The sequence below is a fragment of the Thalassophryne amazonica genome, chromosome 18 (assembly GCF_902500255.1).
Source record: "Thalassophryne amazonica chromosome 18, fThaAma1.1, whole genome shotgun sequence".
Classification (NCBI taxonomy): domain Eukaryota; kingdom Metazoa; phylum Chordata; class Actinopteri; order Batrachoidiformes; family Batrachoididae; genus Thalassophryne; species Thalassophryne amazonica.
In genome coordinates this window covers 37,649,720-37,669,826 of record NC_047120.1, presented here as the reverse complement: position 1 = coordinate 37,669,826, position 20,107 = coordinate 37,649,720, and the positions used below count along the sequence as shown (strand labels likewise).

Below are 20,107 nucleotides of genomic sequence, written 5' to 3'. Positions count from 1 at the left end.
AGACCGCCTGGGTTTTAGAGGAGCCAAAGAGTCCATTATAGAAAGGCAGGAGGAGTTAAACCGACAGCACAGCTCCTCCCTATCAGCCGCGGGTGAAATGGGGAGCACACAAGCAGCAGAGAAGGCAGCAGAAAAACGTTCGGCAGTGAGGGGGTTAAAAGCCTGACAGAGTCTGACAGATGCGCAGCACTTCTCAGGTACACAAGAGAGTTCAACACTAAAAAAGACTGGTGCATGATCAGAAAAACAAAGTCACCGTTTTCTAAGTTTGACACAAGCAGACCATGGGAAAAAACAAGTCTAATGTATGTCCATGTTGGTGTGTGGGGCCAGACACCCACTGCTTCAAATTAAAAGAGTCCACTAAGTTTAAAAAATCTTCCACCATGGGCTTGTCGGGGCAGCAGACATGGATATTAAAATTGCCAACAAGAAGAAGACGATCATAGTAGGGCAACAGTCCTGCAAGGAAGTTTGAAAACACATTTATAAACTCCATGTTGTATTTTGGAGGCGCAGAGCACCGGGTCTTTGCAACCAACCTCAAAAACAGTCAGTTCAAAACTGGAGAAGGAAGCAGGACACTGTTTGCAGGTAAAATAACTTTTTAATACAGTCAACGTTCCTCCACCCCGGCCCAGTGTCTGTGGAGAGTTAAAAAAGGAGCAATCAGCCGGTAAAAGTTCCACGACAGGGCTGCACTCACCAGCTTTCATCCACGTCTCCGTAACGCAAAGGAAATCCAGATCACGGGTATCAAATAAGTCCCTGAGAATAAAACTTTTGTTTGCCAGGGATCTGGCGTTCACAAGGCAAATTCTGGTAGGAACTGGAGCTTGTAGCCCAGCGGCTCGCTGAACACGGAGCGGCGTCTTCAGGTTACGGCGATTTCTCCCACGCCGGCGGAGCCGCGGGGAGAAATTCGGTCTGCGACACCAGCATCTATTCAGAGCTGGGTGGACAGAGACAATACAAATGAAATGTCTTCTCCAAGGGCACAGAATAGTAGAGGATCAAACCCAGGTCTACATATTGGTAGTCCAATTCTAGCTACTCATTCTTCAGAATTGGGCGCATTTCACTTCTAATTTAGGCCATCAGCTACCAGAATCATGAAACCTATCTTATGTGGGAACTCCGCAAGGTTTTAATGTACTGTGATCAAACTTGCGACTGTAAATTATACCTCACTATGACCACTAGGGTTTCAGCAATGCAAATTTAGGAAATATTACCATTGTTAACTTATGCTCAGTGTTTGAATCTGCTAAAATTGCATTACGTGTTGTTGGCAATAATTAGCATCATCTTCAAATGAAAAGCTTCCTTGTAGATTATTCAAACCACTTCACAGGTTTGTGTTTGTTCCTTATTTTTTCATTCGTAAAATGAGTGAATTATCTATAGTGCACCATACTCAAACTATTTTTGAATGAGTGATTTAATCTGATTTAAAGTGTGACATATCCCTTGAAGTTCTGATGGCCTGATATTTGTCTTATTGTATTCTGCTATGGTTCTGAATGTTTCTCAGTGGAATGAGATTCAGCTTTACCTGCTTGTTGTGTACGTCCCCTTGTTGGAGGGCTACGGGGTCCATCCCCAGCTGCATTGAACGGGGCCACACTGATCATGTAGGTTGTGTATCCGGTCAGGTTCTTCAGCTTTACGCCCCCTTCTGGCATGAACAGAGTTCTCAACCGCTCTGTTTCATTCTTGCGCTGGAACTCCCAAAAGTAAACCTACATAAAAAGGAGAGACATAAATCCATATTAAAATATGTATAATGCTGTTGATGAGTTGCCTTTGATACATTGAAAACCCTGACGCACTTCAAAATATATTAAGGGAAAGACAGGCTAACTCATTTGCAACTAATTCCATGTGTTTTTTAAAAGGTTTTAGCAAAACATCAATTTTTGCTTTAAAAATCATACTGTTATAATTCATTTTCAGCAAAGAAGGTTCTTTTGCTTAGATGCTGCTCTGTATGTTGCACAATCTCCATTTAATGCAAGGCTTTGAACAAGTTCCATGAATGAAAATAAAACCAGAGAATTTTGATTTTTTTTTTAACATTCCAGAACAGAAATGTTTATTTAAAATAATGATAACCAGCTAATAATGCTATTTTTTTTCATTATTTTATTATAAATCAAAATATTTTCTTCTTGCAATAACTTTCCATTGCATTAACTTCCCATCTTCCTCTGAACATCATGCTTGTCTATGAATGCGTACTGAAATTTACTAGCAGCAGGTAATAAAACTAAGATGTGGTGTAGCCTTCCTGTTTCCAACCTCTGGAGGTAAATAACTTGCTATGTACCTTATAAATGTTGTTCTTCAACATCACCTTCATCAATGTTTGATGTACAGGTTAAGTTGTAAAAAGAAATAATGCTTGAAATAGTAGGTAAAACTCTGTTTTCAAACCTCTGCTGCCTTGTGGCTATACCCACTCATGGGAAAGGCTCTGGGAGTAAACCCTGAGGAAAAATCCAGAGTTTTTTCCAATGGACTACTCCAGTGATGTGGGGGGGGGGTGCTGCTGCATGGGTAACAGCTTGTCCTCCATATTCACTTAGTGCCTTACCCAGGCTTTGCGCCCTGGAGAGGACACTCCAGCCTCGCTTCGCAGTGTTGACAAAACATGGGAAGCAGCAATTTACCGGTGATAAGTCTGCATACTCAACTGGCATAGAGTCAGATTCCAGGGGCTGCTTCTGATGGTGGGAGAGGTCATTGCACCTGATTGGGCGGCTATCGCCCACCTCAAGATGGGCAGCCCCCTGCCAGTAAGGTGCTGCCCCATCATGGTTTGCTAGCCCCACTGGGTGCATGGGGCCTAGGGTGAAAATTAACAAGCGGATCGACATCTGTGGACCAGACAACAGAAAAATGAAGCATCCCGCCCTGAAGTTGGGCACATGGAACGTAAGAACAATGACACCAGGCTTTTCTGACAACCTGCAGGAATTAAATGACGCTCGCAAGACAGCCGTCATCAACAGGGAACTGAGCAGACTGCAGATGTACATTGTGGCCATCAAAAAAACCAGGCTCCATGGAACAGGATCTGTGAAGGAGAGAGATTTCACCCTGTTTTGGCAGGGGAAATCAGTAGGTGAGGTTAGAGAACAAGATGTGGGCTTCGCAGTCAGAAACAGTTTACTGGGGTCCATAACCCCGCCAGCAGAAGGAAGAGAATGAATCCTGTCTCTCCAGACATCTTCAGTACAAGCCAGCCTCATCAGCGCTTACGCACCAACCTTGACATCCTCAGCAGAGGCAAAAGATAAGTTTTATGATGACCTCAGTGCTGCTGTAATGGAAATTCCTAACAATGAGCTACTGTTCATTGCCAGTGATTTTAATGCAAGAGTAGGTGCCGATTACAACTCCTGGCCCACCTGCTTGGGTCAGTTTGGCACTAGGAAAATGAACGAGAATGGCCAGCACCTGCTAATGCTCTGTTGTCACCATGGGCTGTGCATCAGCAACATATTCTTCAACACGAAGCCTCAACATCAAGTCTCCTGGAGACACCCCTGATCCAAACATTGGCACCAATCTGACCTGATTCTCACCAGATGTGCCAACCTCCCCAGCATCAAAATCACTTGCAGGTACCAGAGTGCCGATTGCGACACTGATCACTCCTTGGTGTGCAGCAAAGTGAAACTCCATGCAAAGAGACTGCACTGCACGAGAAAGGAGGGCAGACCTTGCATCGATACCAGCAAGACACGTGACCAGGGAAAAGTGGAAGAGTTTGTGCATGTGGTGGAGCAACCTCTCCCAGGTCCACCCACTGCGAATTCCCAAGAACGATGGGAACACTTCCGAGATGTGGTCTACAATGCTGCCATGTCTACCTTCAGAAAAAAGACCAGCAAGTCAGCTGATTGGTTTGAAGCCAACTCAAAAGAAATGATGCCAGTCATTGAAGGCAAGAGAAATGCCATGACAGCTTACAAGACCAATCCCAGTGAGCAGAACCTGGAAGTTCTACGCACTGCTTGCAGAAAAGTTCAGCAGTATGCCAAGCGATGCGCCAACAGCTACTGGCTCCAGCTCTGTTCACAGATACAGACCGCGGCTGACACGGGCAACATCAAGGCGAAGTATGATGGCATCAAGCAAGCATTGGGCCCAACGCAAAATAAAACTGCCCCTCTGAAGTCGGCTACAGGGGAGATGATTCAAGACAGGGAACGACAGATGGAGCACTGGGTAGAACATTACACTGAGCTATACGACAGGGAAAACATAGTCACAGAAGATGCCCTGAATGCCACAGAGTCCCTACCAGAAATGGAAGAGCTTGACAAGGAACCAACCGCAGATGAACTCCGCGAAGCCCTGGACTCTCTTGCAAGGCACTTGGGAAAGACGGTATTCCCGCCGAGGTACTGAAATGTTGCAAAGAGACACTCATTACTGAGCTGCATGAAATCCTCTGCCTCTGCTGAAGCGAAAGTGAAGTACCACATGATTTTAGGGATGCTAACATTGTCACACTGTATAAAAACAAAGGTGAAAGAAGTGATTGCAATATTTATCGCGGCATATCTCTCCTTAGCGTGGTCGGGAAAGTCTGCATGAGTAGTACTGAAGAGGCTCCAAGTACTTGCAGATCGAGTCTATCCTGAATCGCAGTGGCTTCCATGCCAATAGATCCATCATAGACATGATTTTCTCACTGCAGAAGATATGCAGGGAGCAAGCTCAGCCACTCTTTATCGTCTTCATAGATCTCATGAAGGCCTTCTACCTGGTCAGCAGAGAAGGACTCTTCAAAATCATCCCAAAGATCGGATGTCCACCCAGGCTTCTCAGCATCATTAGATCCTTTCACGAAGGCATGAAAGGCACCGTCATCTTTGATGGCTCAACATCAGATACCCTCAACATACGGAGCGGAGTGAAACAGGGTTGTGTACTGGCCCCCACCCTGTTCGGGATCTACTTCACCATGATGCTAAAACATGCATTCAGAACTGCGATCGAAGGAATCTATCTCTGAACAAGGACAGATGGTAAACTCTTCAACATCTCCAGACTACGAGCAAAGACTAAAGTCCAGCTGAGGACCCTGCGTGACTTTCTCTTTGCAGATGACGCAGCAGTAACCAACCACTCAGCTGAAGACTTTCAGCAGCTCATGAACCACTTCAGCAATGCCTGCTGAGAAAACACAAGTCATGGGACAGGATGCTGACACTCCAACCATCAGCATCAACAACCGTGAACTGGATGTCGTCCATAATTTTGTGTATCTGGGATCAACAATATCAGACTCCCTCTTGCTTGACACAGAGCTCAACAAGTGCATCGGCAAGGCAGCTACCACCATGTCCAGACTGACAAAGAGAGCCTGGAACAATAGCAAGCTGACCGAGCACCCTCCTGTATGGCAGCGAGACCTGGACCTTGCATGCCCAACAGGAAAGGATGCTCAAAGCCTTCCACATGCAGTGCCTCAGATGCATCCTGAACATCACCTGGCAGGACAAAGTTCCAAACAACACTGTTCTGGAAAGAGCGGGAAGCACCAGCATGTACATGTCGCTGAAACAAAGACGGCTACACTGGCATGGCCACGCAGTGCGCATGGATGATGGATGGATGCCTAAAGACCTCCTGTACAGAGAACTTGTGCAGGGAAAATGTCCCACAGGCAGACCTCAGCTACGTTACAAAGACGTGTGCAAAAGGGATCTAAAAGCCTTGAGCATCGACCAGAACATCTGGGAAGAAATAGCTCTTGAACAATCAGCCTGGAGAAAGACTGTGCATAAAGGTCTCTCTAGGTTGAAGAGACACTGGCTCAGCAGCACAAGGAAAAGAGAGCGAGAAGAAAGGCTGCAGCCCAAGCAGACAGACCAGCGACAGACTTCATCTGTGCTCTCTGCTGGAGAGACTGTCATTCCCCCATTGGCCTGTCCAGCCACACCCGACGTTGCACCAGAGTCAACACCCAGAGCAGAACTCCATAGTCTCCCGAGACTGAAGGATGCCTACCGACATACCGGGATGACTAATGGAAATCATTAGTCGACTAGTCAGGTACCATTAGTCATCAACTAGTCAGCTAGTTGACAACTAAATTTGACATTGAATTAATTAAGCCAATTTCAAATCTTCATAGTGAAACTCAAATGTGACCTTTATTTGAACAAATATAAGTGCAAAATCATAATTAGCATGAATACAATACCTGCAATCTATTACTAGGGATAGACTACCCATTTGAGCTGAGTAATTCACCTGTCAAGGTTCACACACTTTCTTCAGTGAGTGAAGGGAGTGGTGGCAGCTCCAGCAGGTGTATTCTTTTAAGGGTTCAATGAACTCAATAAATGATTTTCCACTAGTCGACTAATAAAAAATAGTTGACTAATCACATATTAGCTAGCCATAGTTCATTATTACATCTAGTCATCCCATCCCTATGAAATAGCAATCTAGCTCCAGTTAGGCTAAAGAATGTACCCAACATAGCCTAGCTTGTTAACTGTAGCATTAGCAATAGACTCCAGAGTAAAATAGAACATATACCAATAGACACTTTTATAAAATCTGAAAAATACATATTGTTATGTCCCACAACCTTATATGCAGTGTTATATAATGGCTGAGTGGAGACTTGTCATTTGATTGGTGGGTTGTATGTCACGTGACATGGATTATTCATACCGTTTGTGATTGTGTTTCATTGGCCGTGCAATTGTTCTTTTTTAGGATGCAATTTTGATGCTATATGAAATGTGCTATTGCATGTCCCAACCACCTCACATGCTCACACTACTGGGTGGGGTGGTTAACTAAACAAGTTTGTTTTGCTGGCAGACGACAATTTGAAGGAGCTAGTTGACACTTCTAATTCTTCTAACACAACAAAACAAATTCACTACACTGCAAGCTGTCTGGAGGCATGAAGAGCTGGTAGTATGAAGCTGGACAAATTTCTGATGTGATTTTTCACTGGACTGAGGAACTACACAAAGTATTTTTTTTTGGAAGTACACAAAGTCAGTGGACGGCATCATGAACTACACTGTCGCAATTTTGGACTCCAATTTAAAGTTTGTGGTTGACTTTTAAGCATAAGTGGGACACCAAAATGTAAGTCCCTTTTCCATTGTTTACAAATTAATAAAATATTAAATGGCAAGGATCTATTTTAGCCGTTATAAAAAAAACAAACAAAGTTTTTTCATTCTTCCGTCTCATTGAATGGAACATTCCATCTTTTACCTCATTAAATATTTGTGCCATTGAACTCAAACATTCATTATTTGTATATCACTTACTGGTGTTTAAGTTGGTTCTAACCAGTTTGGGAACAATACTTTTAAGGCAGAACCCAAAAGTGCAAAAGTGGAATTTTTTTTTTTTTTTTTACTTTTTAATGATACTGCCCTGAACAAAGCATTCGAAAAGGAAAAAAAATCTGGTTTGATGCCCTGATTTAATGAATATATGTAACAACAGGTCAACATTTGTTAAAAAAAAAAACAGAACACTTTGAATAAGGAATAGCCACTTAAATCTTGTTGGTGTCAGTGTTCGTGGTTGCTGGAGGGTGAATCCCACCTTGTAGCCTTGGATGTCTCCATTCTGAGCATCCACAGGAGGAGGATCCCAGGTCACATCCAGCTGGGTCGCTGTTGCCGACTGAATGATCACATTCTGTGGAGGCGCTGTGGGCACTGTTGAAGGCACCATACAAATGAATCACACTTTAAAAAGACAAGCAGGATAAACAGTAGAAAGTGTTACACTTGTGCTCATTATGTAGCATAAAAATGGAAAAAAAATTCCTCATTGTCAATGCAGAATCAGAAAGAAAGACAACATCTATTTCCATTGTAAGCCTTAAAGCACGTCTTGTTAGGAGGAGTTTGGAAAAGCCACTTTTATCAACAATAATGATTCATATGACGCATAGCAATGGCACAAAATTTCAGGAGAAACACTCTGGTTAAATGAAGTGAGGGTGTGTACCTGCTTCGCCCACGAACACCTCTTGTGGTGCGCTGCTTGGCCCCTCACCCACTGCATTGTAGACACTCATACGAATCTCATAGCGCTTGTGTTTGCTGAGCTCTGAAATGGTAACAATTGACATTATTTATGTTTTTCGTTAGTGATGTTTTACCTTTTTTACCTTTGTTCCAATGCTGGCAATAGTCGTCAAAAGTTGATATAAAGTCATATTTGTCAATAAAAAATGTAATTATTATCAAAATTATAATTATTGTTTTTTATTTGATATTTTTAACTGTTCACTTGCTGGGTGAGAATTTTTGTACAACAGAATTTGATGCACAAGTTGTAATATATTCATTTTGGGTTTTTGAAATAAAAATAAGGTCAGTAGGGCACCACAGTCTCGTTTGTACCCTGAGTGATATTATGGGATTTGACCACTAATAGGGATGTATTTAGGCAGTGATGCCATTCCCATTTTGCAATATATACACAGCATAACTTCACCCGGAAAAATGGTAAACTGTTTTGTTTTCGGCTGCAATCACCGAAGCAGTCGCGAAAAGTGTTTTTTTTTTTCGGTTCCCAGTGGAGAAGAGAAGACGAAGCGAGTGGGAGACGTCGTGTCAGTAAGTGTTAGCCTACACAGCTAACCAGAGTAGCTGCTTTCTCTCACCTGCAAAACCGCCTCGACATGTTTGTGCTCCGGGTCATAAACAAACCACAACATGTCCATTTTCCCACTGCATCGTCACTTTTTCTTTGCATTTTCATTTTGTTTGTGTGTCATTTCCCCACAAAACTCATAGAAAATGCAGTGTTTTTGTCGCTGGAAGTAAAGAAATTACATCCTGTGTGTCATATTCAGTGTTCTGAAAGTTGCAAAAAGTTTTAATTTCCAAGAACTCTTCGCTTTCTGTTAATGATCATGACGGACTAGTGCTAGTAGCAGCACACGAGGGGCAATTGAGAGGTTTTGAGCCTGACCTAGCAAAATGAGGGTGTTGTTCTCTGTATTGATCTTTTGTATTCTTGATAGTACCTAAGGGCCCCTTCACACATAGTGCAAATACATACAACTCAGGGTGACTCACAGCGGTAGAGCTCATATGAGGGCACCACGAAACATTGCACCGACAGGCAGGCATACACGATGCCGATGCGACGGTTTGTGCACATGACGGTGTCTTTCGAGCAGGAACACAGTGCGAGCTGCTGCAGCTGTTCGCACTGTGTTCCATGGGACAAGGTGCACCACATCGCGCCGCTGATGTGGAGGACAGTAAAATAAAACCAGCTATATAATTAGTGAATATCACTAGGTTGATATAAATAATACATAAAAAGGGCCAATACAGAATCCCACAGTGAAATAAACTTGGTTAAATAAAAAAAAAATAAAAAAAAATGAAAATCACGGGATTTGAACCCACACACTCTGATTACTAAATGGAAATGTTACCACTGCTCTACAATCACTGTCTTGTAATAGGAGTGTGAAATGGTTAAAATAAACAAGCAGATAAACATATTTTCTAAAAAAAGAAAAAAGAAAAGTGCTGTGATAACTGACCAAACGGCGTTTGGTACAACGCATTTCTGCTGATACATCACTGAAAGTGGCGTATGTGACATACTGTTGGGCTGTCCTGGTCCTGCAGTGCACCACTCACAGCCCTCACGGTCCGACATTTGTGTCCTGTCATACGTGACATTCAGATCACCTGCTGTGTGTCCAAACAGACTGATGGTCCATTTTTATGTTTTTATGTATTTTCACACAAGCACACACACGCCCATGTCTGTCAAAACACGGGACGTGTGCTGCAGCTGTGATGTCCAGAACAGGAGATGTCTCAACAGCTACGGGTAGCCAGCCATGCCCCCTGTCTTGTCAGTGCACAGACCGAGATGTTACTCTGGGATCAGATAAGAGATGCCTTGTCTGTGTGTGTGTGTGTGTGTGTGGGGGGGGGGGGGTAGGTGAATCACACGTGTGCACTCGGCAGCTTCACAGTTGTGGGGTACTTAGACAAATTTCACTGCCAGCTCGACAATGACTGATGTTAATAGTGCGAATGGCCACACATTTTCTAAGTGCCAAACAAGGACCCAGGAGGAAGAGGGACGGCTTGTGCCTGACCACGCCCTTCGTCTCGCTCCCGTCGGTGTTCTGTTAATCGGTTGTCTAACCGTATAACCAGGTCGATAAGCCCATCTAAATCCCGCGGCTCGTCCTTCGCCACCAGGTGCTCCTTAAGGACCAGAGACAGTCCGTTTACAAAGGCGGCGCGGAGCGCAACAGCATTCCAGCCGGCTCGCGCTGCCGCGATGCGGAAGTCGACTGCATACTTCGCTGCGCTCCGACGCCCCTGCCGTATCGACAGCAGCACACTTGAAGCGGTCTCGCCTCTATGAGGGTGGTCGAACACCTGTTGGAACTCCCTCACAAACTCAGTATAAACCGTTAGGAGCCGTGAATTCTGCTCCCAAAGCGCCGTAGCCCAGGCGCGTGCCTCTCCTCGAAGCAAATTGATCACATAAGCCACCCGGCTAGCGTCTGATGCGTACATGACGGGACGCCACACATTTTCTAAGTGCCAAACAAGCGGTGTTAGATGTTCGTGTGTGTCACCTGGAATTTGGCCGACACCTGCCACGAGAGGAATCAATGGGCTCACATAGCGCACACTCTGCCTTTCAGCTGCTGGTGTGCGCAAATATTTGTATCAACAGGTGTACGAGGCAGCTACGATTTTATATGTTTTGCACATGATTCCTGCTTCACTTTATGCACAAATCGACTAAATTTGCACTATGCGTGAAGGGACCCTAAAGCTTTACTCACTAAGTGCAATGCTGAGAAATGTTGGTTTATCAGAATACAAAAGATGAATAATCATGTCCTATTTCTGGGTCAGGCTCAAGACCTCTCAATCAAATCTTGTAAAATGCTTTTTTATATTTTTGACAGCACTCAGCACAGACTGACCAACACAAAGTACAATGAGAAAGTCCAAAGATTCCAGTGAAAATGAGAAAGAATATTGGAGGCTCACACAATTCAAGAGCCATTTCTATGCAACTGCAGATTCCAAAGTCATCAGTTCAAATAATTGTACATAAGTACAAGTTATTAGGAGTTGTAGCAAAAGCCAAAGTCTAGCAGAAGATTGAAACTCACATATGGACAGCAGGACGACCAGAACTGATTCCAATAGCTCCCTTCCAATATCCATCTCAAAAAAGTAAACTGGTAAAGGACAGCTTATGTACGTTGTACTTGGTATCACAGTTTTGTTTTGTTTTTTTGTTTGTTTTAGAATACTCTACCATTGGTGCTCAGGGTATTGTAATCGCTTATGTGCCTATACAAAAAATAACTGAGTGCCCAGATTTTCATCAAACCTAGTAGGGAAGGTCCTTTGGTATGTGTCTCCAGATGATTGACTTTAGGAACAGATCAGTCAAAGGTTAGGGTCAAAGTCGTCAACAATATATACTCAACAAAAATATAAACGCAACACTTTTGGTTTTGCTCCCATTTTGTATGAGATGAACTCAAAGATCTAAAACTTTTTCCACATACACAATATCACCATTTCCCTCAAATATTGTTCACAAACCAGTCTAAATCTGTGATAGTGAGCACTTCTCCTTTGCTGAGATAATCCATCCCACCTCACAGGTGTGCCATATCAAGATGCTGATTAGACACCATGATTAGTGCACAGGTGTGCCTTAGACTGCCCACAATAAAAGGCCACTCTGAAAGGTGCAGTTTTGTTTTATTGGGGGGGGGATACCAGTCAGTATCTGGTGTGACCACCATTTGCCTCATGCAGTGCAACACATCTCCTTCGCATCATCCGTGAAGAGAACACCTCTCCAACGTGCCAAACACCAGCGAATGTGAGCATTTGCCCACTCAAGTCGGTTACGACGACGAACTGGAGTCAGGTCGAGACCCCGATGAGGACGACGAGCATGCAGATGAGCTTCCCTGAGACGGTTTCTGACAGTTTGTGCAGAAATTCTTTGGTTATGCAAACCGATTGTTCCAGCAGCTGTCCGAGTGGCTGGTCTCAGACGATCTTGGAGGTGAACATGCTGGATGTGGAGGTCCTGGGCTGGTGTGGTTACACGTGGTCTGCGGTTGTGAGGCTGGTTGGATGTACTGCCAAATTCTCTGAAACGCCTTTGGAGACGGCTTATGGTAGAGAAATGAACATTCAATACGCGAGCAACAGCTCTGGTTGACATTCCTGCTGTCAGCATGCCAATTGCACGCTCCCTCAAATCTTGCGACATCTGTGGCATTGTGCTGTGTGATAAAACTGCACCTTTCAGAGTGGCCTTTTATTGTGGGCAGTCTAAGGCACACCTGTGCACTAATCATGGTGTCTAATCAGCATCTTGATATGGCACAGCTGTGAGGTGGGATGGATTATCTCAGCAAATGAGAAGTGCTCACTATCACAGATTTAGACTGGTTTGTGAACAATATTTGAGGGAAATGGTGATATTGTGTATGTGGAAAAAGTTTTAGATCTTTGAGTTCATCTCATACAAAATGGGAGCAAAACCAAAAGTGTTGCGTTTATATTTTTGTTGAGTGTAGAATGAAAGATAAACTGGAGACTATTAAGTCTAGACTGAAGACATTTTTTTGTTCTTGTTTTATCACTAGTATGTTACTGCATGTCTTCTTTTATTCTTTTTACTTATTTATGTTTTCATTTTTTTATTGTGTTTTTAATCTTTTAATTCATTTTGTTTTCCTTTTTTAAATGATATTTGTGAAGTGCCTTGAGGTGACCTCCTCGCGATTTGGCGCTATATAAATTAATACATTTGAATTTGAAACATACATTTTCTGGGATGTCACCTCAACAAATATGGCTAGAGAGGTGATCCAAAGTTTGGATCAATCAGCTATCATTTGTAATTATGAAGGATGGGAATTTATCAAGTTTTATCAATATCAGTACCACTATTGATACAATTCTGCCCATTGGTCAGACTTGTTTTCAGTTCCCTTATCAATTCCTAATAACTTTTCTATTCAGAAAAAAAAAACTACAGAGATTTTCAGCATTGATGTAGCACTCTTCATGGTTGTTATACACAGAGTTTGATATCATGACGTTGCATCTGAAATTATACGGGGGTGATTGAGAGGTTTTGAGCCTGACCTAGAAAAAGCCCTTCGTAACACATGAGCTTACAGCGCAGAACTGTCAGGAAAAAAAAAAAAGATGCTGGCATTGATAAGAGACACTGATATAATTCTAGTGTATTGAAAAAAATGGAACCGATTCCCAAGTGGAACTGGTTTCCAATTCACATTCCATGACAGGTTATATACATGGCATCATGATGACATCACTAAAACACATTAAACACATTTTCTGGATATCTACATCCAACATGTACTGCAGCATATAACTGAAACAATCCTTCAAATACTGATACAAGCACCAAATTCAGCACAATTACTATAATGGGCCAGTCACACGGCACACGACAATTCGGGAACTAACGGAAAAAGTAAAAAAAAAGTCACAATTCGTTGAGAAAAGGTAGACAAAAGAACTTTATCACCAGATAGCCTGCGAAGCAAGAGCGCAAAAGGGGAAAGAGGAACAAAACAAGACTGAAGCTAACGCTGATCTCGACGCTTTAAACGAAATGCGCCTGGAGCCACAGCTGGTGCAGTGTGCACCTGCATTTCTGAGTTCAAGGACTTGGCGCTGGGATGGAGCTCTGTGCACACGTTGGTGGGACCACCTGCTCTGGTTCCTCATCCAGAACAAAAGAGGGATCATCTCCATCGTCAGACTCCTCACTGTCTGACGACACGCTGCACGCTCCGTCTTGCTCCATTTAAAAAAAAACAAATGCTGGTGTGCCATGGTCACTGCTGTATCACTGTATTACGGTACTAAGCCATATATATTGATTTATAACAGAAAACTGTCAAAAGGGGGAATAAATATAAGTGTAAAGATGATTGAAAATATCAGAGCAGTAAATTGATCATTCCGTGTGAATGCGCATTGACTCCCTATGTGCGGTTATTTCCACCAGCTGCAGCTGATTCACAACATGAATTCTGCCTTCCAGAAGAGCTCTTTATATAATCATTTGAATCATCTACCTGTTGCCACATGTACATTCCTACAATCATATTGTTAAATAAAAAAAATAAAAATAAGCGCACGCAGGAGCTGCTGCTGTCGCTGACACTGCGTTTGAGTACTGTCGGAAATTACACAACTTTTTTGTTGTTTCAGATTCAGTAGTTGCTTGTGGTAAAATAATTCTATCAACACAAAACATTACTTCTGGCCTGTATAAGGTGCCCGAGCCCAGTAAAGCTGACCCCCCACCCAGTTTAAAAAATCCAAGCAAACAGGCTGACTTTGCCCTGTAATTTCCAACGGTACATTAACGCAGCGTCAGCAGCAGCGCTCACAAACCGGCTTCTACATTGTGTGAAAACATTCAACTGGTTGAACGAAGTCAAACTAAATACTAACATTACAAAAACTAAGCAAATGATAAAAACATCAACAAAGACAGCAAAACGAAATACTGAGCAGTTGAGATTTTTGTTGCCCTTCGCTGAAATTTTTGAACAGTTTAAAAATCCTGACGAAGTGCCAGTTTCAGGAATGAAGCTGGGCGAAGATTAAACGATGCCAACAAAACTCCATATTTCTTGTTTCGTTTGGGCTTTGTTGCCCTTCGTTAAGTGCCATGTGACTGGGCCATTAGACATCGCTCTCTTGAAAAAAACAATTGGCCACTTGAATTTTCAATAGGTGGACAGGTAGAGGTCAATTGAAGAATTACACAGAGGTTAAAATTAGAAGATGCTCCAATCATATTTGTCTTATCATAAATATTTCAAAAAGGTATTGTTTGGACAATCTATGACTGAATGTTATGGAGGTATGGTGTAAAAACAGAAAGAATGGTGACAAAAGGTCAGTTTCAGTTTATACAGGGGTGAAAAGTTAAAGTTTCTTCAATTCTGGTAAAAAGTGGTGCAAGTTGTAGGTTGAGCTAATAGGATTAATAAATGGAATAGTTTTGACTGTGTTGATTGTTTGGTCTCCAAAGTAAAGCTCAAACAAGGTCAATGTCCATTGAATTCTATGACATGTGACATATGTTACACCATAACATGATAACTAAGCATGACCCATGGTGCACACTATTCCATTTTAAAACCATGTTGACCAATACTCAACCATCACCTTTTACCAAAATTGAAGCAACTTTAACTTTTGACCACTGTACAAGCTGAAACTGACCTTTGTCACCATTCTTGCTGTTTTTACCCCATAACTCAAAAACATTCAGTCTCAGGTAGTTCAAACTATACCTTTTTTGGAATCTTTGGAATCAGAGAAATAATGTGGTATAGTTTTCAATCTGATTGGAGCATGGTTTAATTTTGACCCCTGTGCAATACTTCAATTGAGCCCTACCTGACTGCCCACTGAAAATTCATTTGGCCAACCATTTTTTTTCAAAAGAGTAATGTCTAAGGTTTATTTGTGCAGAATTTGGTGCTTCTATCACCATTTGCAGGATTCATCCGTAAATATTCTATTATCTGCCGCACTACTATTGATTGTCAGTCTGCCTGATCTTACTGCTGCAATCCTCCTGTATCTTGAAATAAGTATCACACTCTTACACTGTGGTATTATGTGCATGAACAGCAGCTCACTTTTTGAAGGCAGTGTGGGTTAAACAGTCAAATCCCACAGTGTTTAATAAGGTATTTGTGTGCAGGGGTGTGGTTTTGTGAAGAAGACATAATTAAACTTACTGTCCAGCTCGTACTGGGTCAGGGTCAGATCACTCAGATTTCGAATGCTGTACGGAGCTGTGAGCGAGGACAGAGGGAAACAGAAAGCAAAAGCAATAATGAGAATAAGGCATCAGCGGGGAGTGAAGGAGAGACAATCGCATTAGTGCCCGGTATTTTCTTTGTCAGAGTGGGCAGCCCAGGCAATCACAGTGATCATAACTCCGACACAGCCCTGCAATGACTCGACAAGAGCCAAATTACAGGCTGAGTTACACACAGCGGCAGAAGCAGAATAGCTCCTGAGCAGACCTGCAGTAATAATAGCCTGCAGCTGATAGCTACTGATCACCAGACGAAACATTTTGCTGAAGAGTGTCAACAACAGCAGGTAGATCGCAGTGGAACACAAATTGCCAGCACTGCTGACACAAACCCTCTGCAGGAATATCCAATATAAGTCAAAGTCTTATGTAAGGAATTTCACGATCTATGCAATGTAATGATGGCCTAATTACTGCAACACACACTGCATTTATTCTAAAATATAGAACACCATGTGTTCTATATTTCATGTTTCCATGCAATGACAGATGGGCAGGAGGTGTAAATTATATAATGGCTGAGTGGATCCTTGTCATTTGATTGGTGCTTTGTATGTCATGTGACATGGATTATTTGTCCCATTTGTGTTGCATTGCATTTAGAGTGCAATTTGGTTCGATTTAGAGTGGTTCCATACGTTTGGTACCATTGCACTCTGTGAGCCCGGCCCACTAGTGGGGGCAGTGTTAAGATAAACATCTGGAGTTTGTGTTGCTGATGGATGACGATTAGGAGGAGCTAACTGACAGTGCTAATTCTTTAAACACACACACACACACACACACACACACACACACACACACACACACACACACACACACACACACACACACACACACACACACACACACACACAAAACAAATCCACTGTTAGCCGCCTGGAGGCATGAAGAGCTGTTAGAAGGAAGTTAGAATTAAAAGCTGGACTCATTTCTGACGTGATTTTTTTTTCACTGCACTGAAAAGGTACTGTTTTTTTTTTTTTTTTTTTGGAAGTACACAAAGTCAGTGCACGGCATGGCGGACTTCATCATCAGAATTATTTTTGGACTCTATTTAAAGTTTGTGTTGGATTGTTGATGTCAAAGCAGCTGTGATGCACAAAAGCTGGACAAATTTCTGATGTGATTTTTCGATGGAGCCTTTTTTGGGGGGGAAGTACACAAAGTCAGTGCAGTGACACACCAAAATGTAAGTGCCTTTTCTGTTGTTTGTAATAAATATAATATGAAATGACAAGGATCTATTTTAACTGTTATATAAAACAAATAATGAATGTTTTTACATTCTTTCAATGGAACAAATATTTAAATCAATGAAAGCTGGAACATACCATTCATCTATTCACACAGATACAGGCACACACACACACACACACACACACACACACACACACACACACACACACACACACACACACACACACACACACACACACACACACACACACACACACACACACACACACACACACACACACACACACACAGATGTCAGGGTGCTGCCATGGAAGGTGCTCACTACACACCAGGAGCAACTTGGGGATTAAAGACCTTGTTCAAGGGTCTTTAGTGATTTTCCAGTTAATCTGGGGTTTGGATATATAATTTTTCTAAGAAAAAAAATGTATTTAATTAATTTTTTTCACAATTATTTGATAAAAATCACTCACTCATCTTCAACCGCTTACTTCAATCAAGGGTCATGAGGTGGGGGGTGGGGGTGGGCTGGAGCCTATCCCAGCAGTCATAGGGTGTGAGGCGGGGTACACCCTGGACAGGATGCCGGTCCATCACAGGGCCACATATAGAAACACAAACACAGTCACAGCCGCACGGACACGTATGGACAATCTAAAGTTTCCGATTCACTTAACCTGCATGTCTTTGGATGTGGGAAGAACCTGGAGCACCTGGAGGGAACCCATGCAAACAAGGGGAGAATATGCAAACTCCACACAGAAAGGCCACAGGTGGGAATCAATCCCATGACCTTCTTACTGTGAGGCAATAGTTCTAACCACTAAGCCACCGTGCTGCCCTAGTTGATAAAAATAGTTTTGTTAATTCTTATATTCCACTCGTTGTGTGAACGGCGTGAAGTCTGTTAACTATAATCACCTTGTTTTGTCTCTTACACTGTTGCTCCCTGAGTGGCATGAAGATAGTCTTTCCTACATCATAGGTGCAGTATTTTTTTCTTGTATTCATTATTCATCAAGATATGACTCTGGTATAGTTAGTACACTACAAACTTCGCACCAAATTAAAATTTGGTGACAATTTCAAATTCAGTAATTTACTGTATCTTTTTACACGTGTGTCATCAAACACATAATTGGCACCATCTCGAGTGGCTGGAGTGTTGGATACATGGAGAGAATTGTTCATCCATAGTGTTTGAACCTTGTAGATAAAAATAGTTGTTGTTCTTTTCAACAGTTTGAGATAAACATGGAATGCCTACAAGTAATTTCTTCAGATATCTCCAAATTAAAAAGATATCTCCAGACACTTCATTATAAGAAGAGTTCAGGTGCAAAACCCAGTATCTCCACCAGACCACTCTTATTTTAAATAAGGATATTTACCTGATGGAAGTGGTACATCTCCATGAATCATTCTTTCTTGTTATGAAATGGTTATGGTGCACTGAACAAAATAGCAGAATCCTAAAAATCAACCTTTATTCAGAAATGTGTCAATTAGCAACCTTTAATAGATTTGGCTGCAAAACCTGGTATCTCCATCTTTAGTTTGTTTGCAAAACTCAGTAAGTCCATCACTTTAATGTATTCTAAAGCTGCGTTTACTCATTTACAGTAGACATTATAAATGTCATAATTGTGTCATTCTTGGCACATTCTTGACATTCTTAATGTGACTTAATGCATCTGAATACGTTTCTTAATAGTGCGTGTTGGTGTGTGATATTTGTGATTTTCATGGAGCATGTTTTTGGCTGTCAAAAAATCTTCCACAAATATCATGCACCACCCTCATTTCGGCTCATGTCGTGGAGGTCCCAACTGAGGGTGTTGATCCGTCTTGATTAGTGATGATCCTTAATAGAGCGTGACAGCGTTCTTCTCTGACATGCGCACAATTAAACCCTGCTGCACCGAATTCAGTTTCATTGCTGCAGTATGCTGAAGGAGTACAGAGATGCCAAGTTGGTTAAAAGTTTTGTTCCAATGTTCCTCAACATGCTCCTGCAGGTGTTCCACCTGCTGCTGCGCCTGATGTTTTGGGAAATGAGCGAGACGAAAGCCGCGTGGAGCCACACCTCTGGCTCTCTCAGTCTCCTCTCTGCACCACTCCATGGCACAGAGCCCAAATAAGCATACAATCACAAGATTGTTCTGCTGTTGGATTTAAAGGAGCAAGCTGGAGTGATCTGAATTGTTCATCAGCTGATGGATGAATATGGGCGTGTGTGTGGAGACAATTCGTCTCATTCACAACGTGACAGAACTTAACGATGCAATAGCGTGCAACAGCGTGGAACATTATTCTTGACCATGCGTAATGGTTCCTGATAATGCTCCACCAACACGTGCCATTAATCATAAGGCGTGATAACAGGTTGCAGCAGTTCCTGAGGACACTTGACGCCTCTGCCTCAAATCATCTCATTCATGATCAGCAGCCAAGAATGTCTACTTCATGGCATTTGTCACGTGCCATCATTATGCGTAAATGCAGCATCAGAGAAGCTCTCATGTGCGCCGCAATCTTTGCGTCACGTGACCGAGATACATGCCAGTGAGTGGTGCGCTGTTCACTATGTGGTTTTGCACACAAACTGGGATGGCGCTTACAAGGTTCTGCATACAAACCGCATCTTGACTTGCATTTACTATAGAATTTATGGGGTGTTGCAGCAGAATTGATTTTGTTATCGGATACGAGCCTCGGTAAGCTTTCACTTGCAATGGTTATCTCATTTTCCATGGGCGTGGCATTTACGGGGTTTTGCGCCTGAAGTCTTCATATGTACATTTAATCCAAGTTTTGAAAAGGTGGAACCAGAAAAATTAGATCACTATATAGGAGTTAGCAGAGCCTATATTTACTGTATATTACAACATCTCTGCCATACCAGTGCAGATGACATAAAAAGGGAATGTGAAAAAGAATTGGAGACAAAGATCCAACAATAAATTTGAGATAACAGCTT

The 20,107-nt window shown here is 42.4% G+C and overlaps 1 protein-coding gene across 1 annotated transcript in view; it reads right to left on the bottom strand.

The window, feature by feature from the left end:
* sdk2b (sidekick cell adhesion molecule 2b) overlaps positions 1-20,107 on the bottom strand; it is a 1,022,446-nt gene that overhangs the window by 71,503 nt on the left and 930,836 nt on the right. Inside the window, exons 35-38 of the mRNA XM_034194673.1 lie at positions 15,845-15,901; positions 8,014-8,115; positions 7,603-7,718; positions 1,556-1,742 (exon numbers count right to left, since the gene is read on the bottom strand). Of these exons, the coding sequence (XP_034050564.1) occupies positions 1,556-1,742; positions 7,603-7,718; positions 8,014-8,115; positions 15,845-15,901 (462 nt within the window). The remainder of the gene's footprint in view (positions 1-1,555; positions 1,743-7,602; positions 7,719-8,013; positions 8,116-15,844; positions 15,902-20,107) is intronic.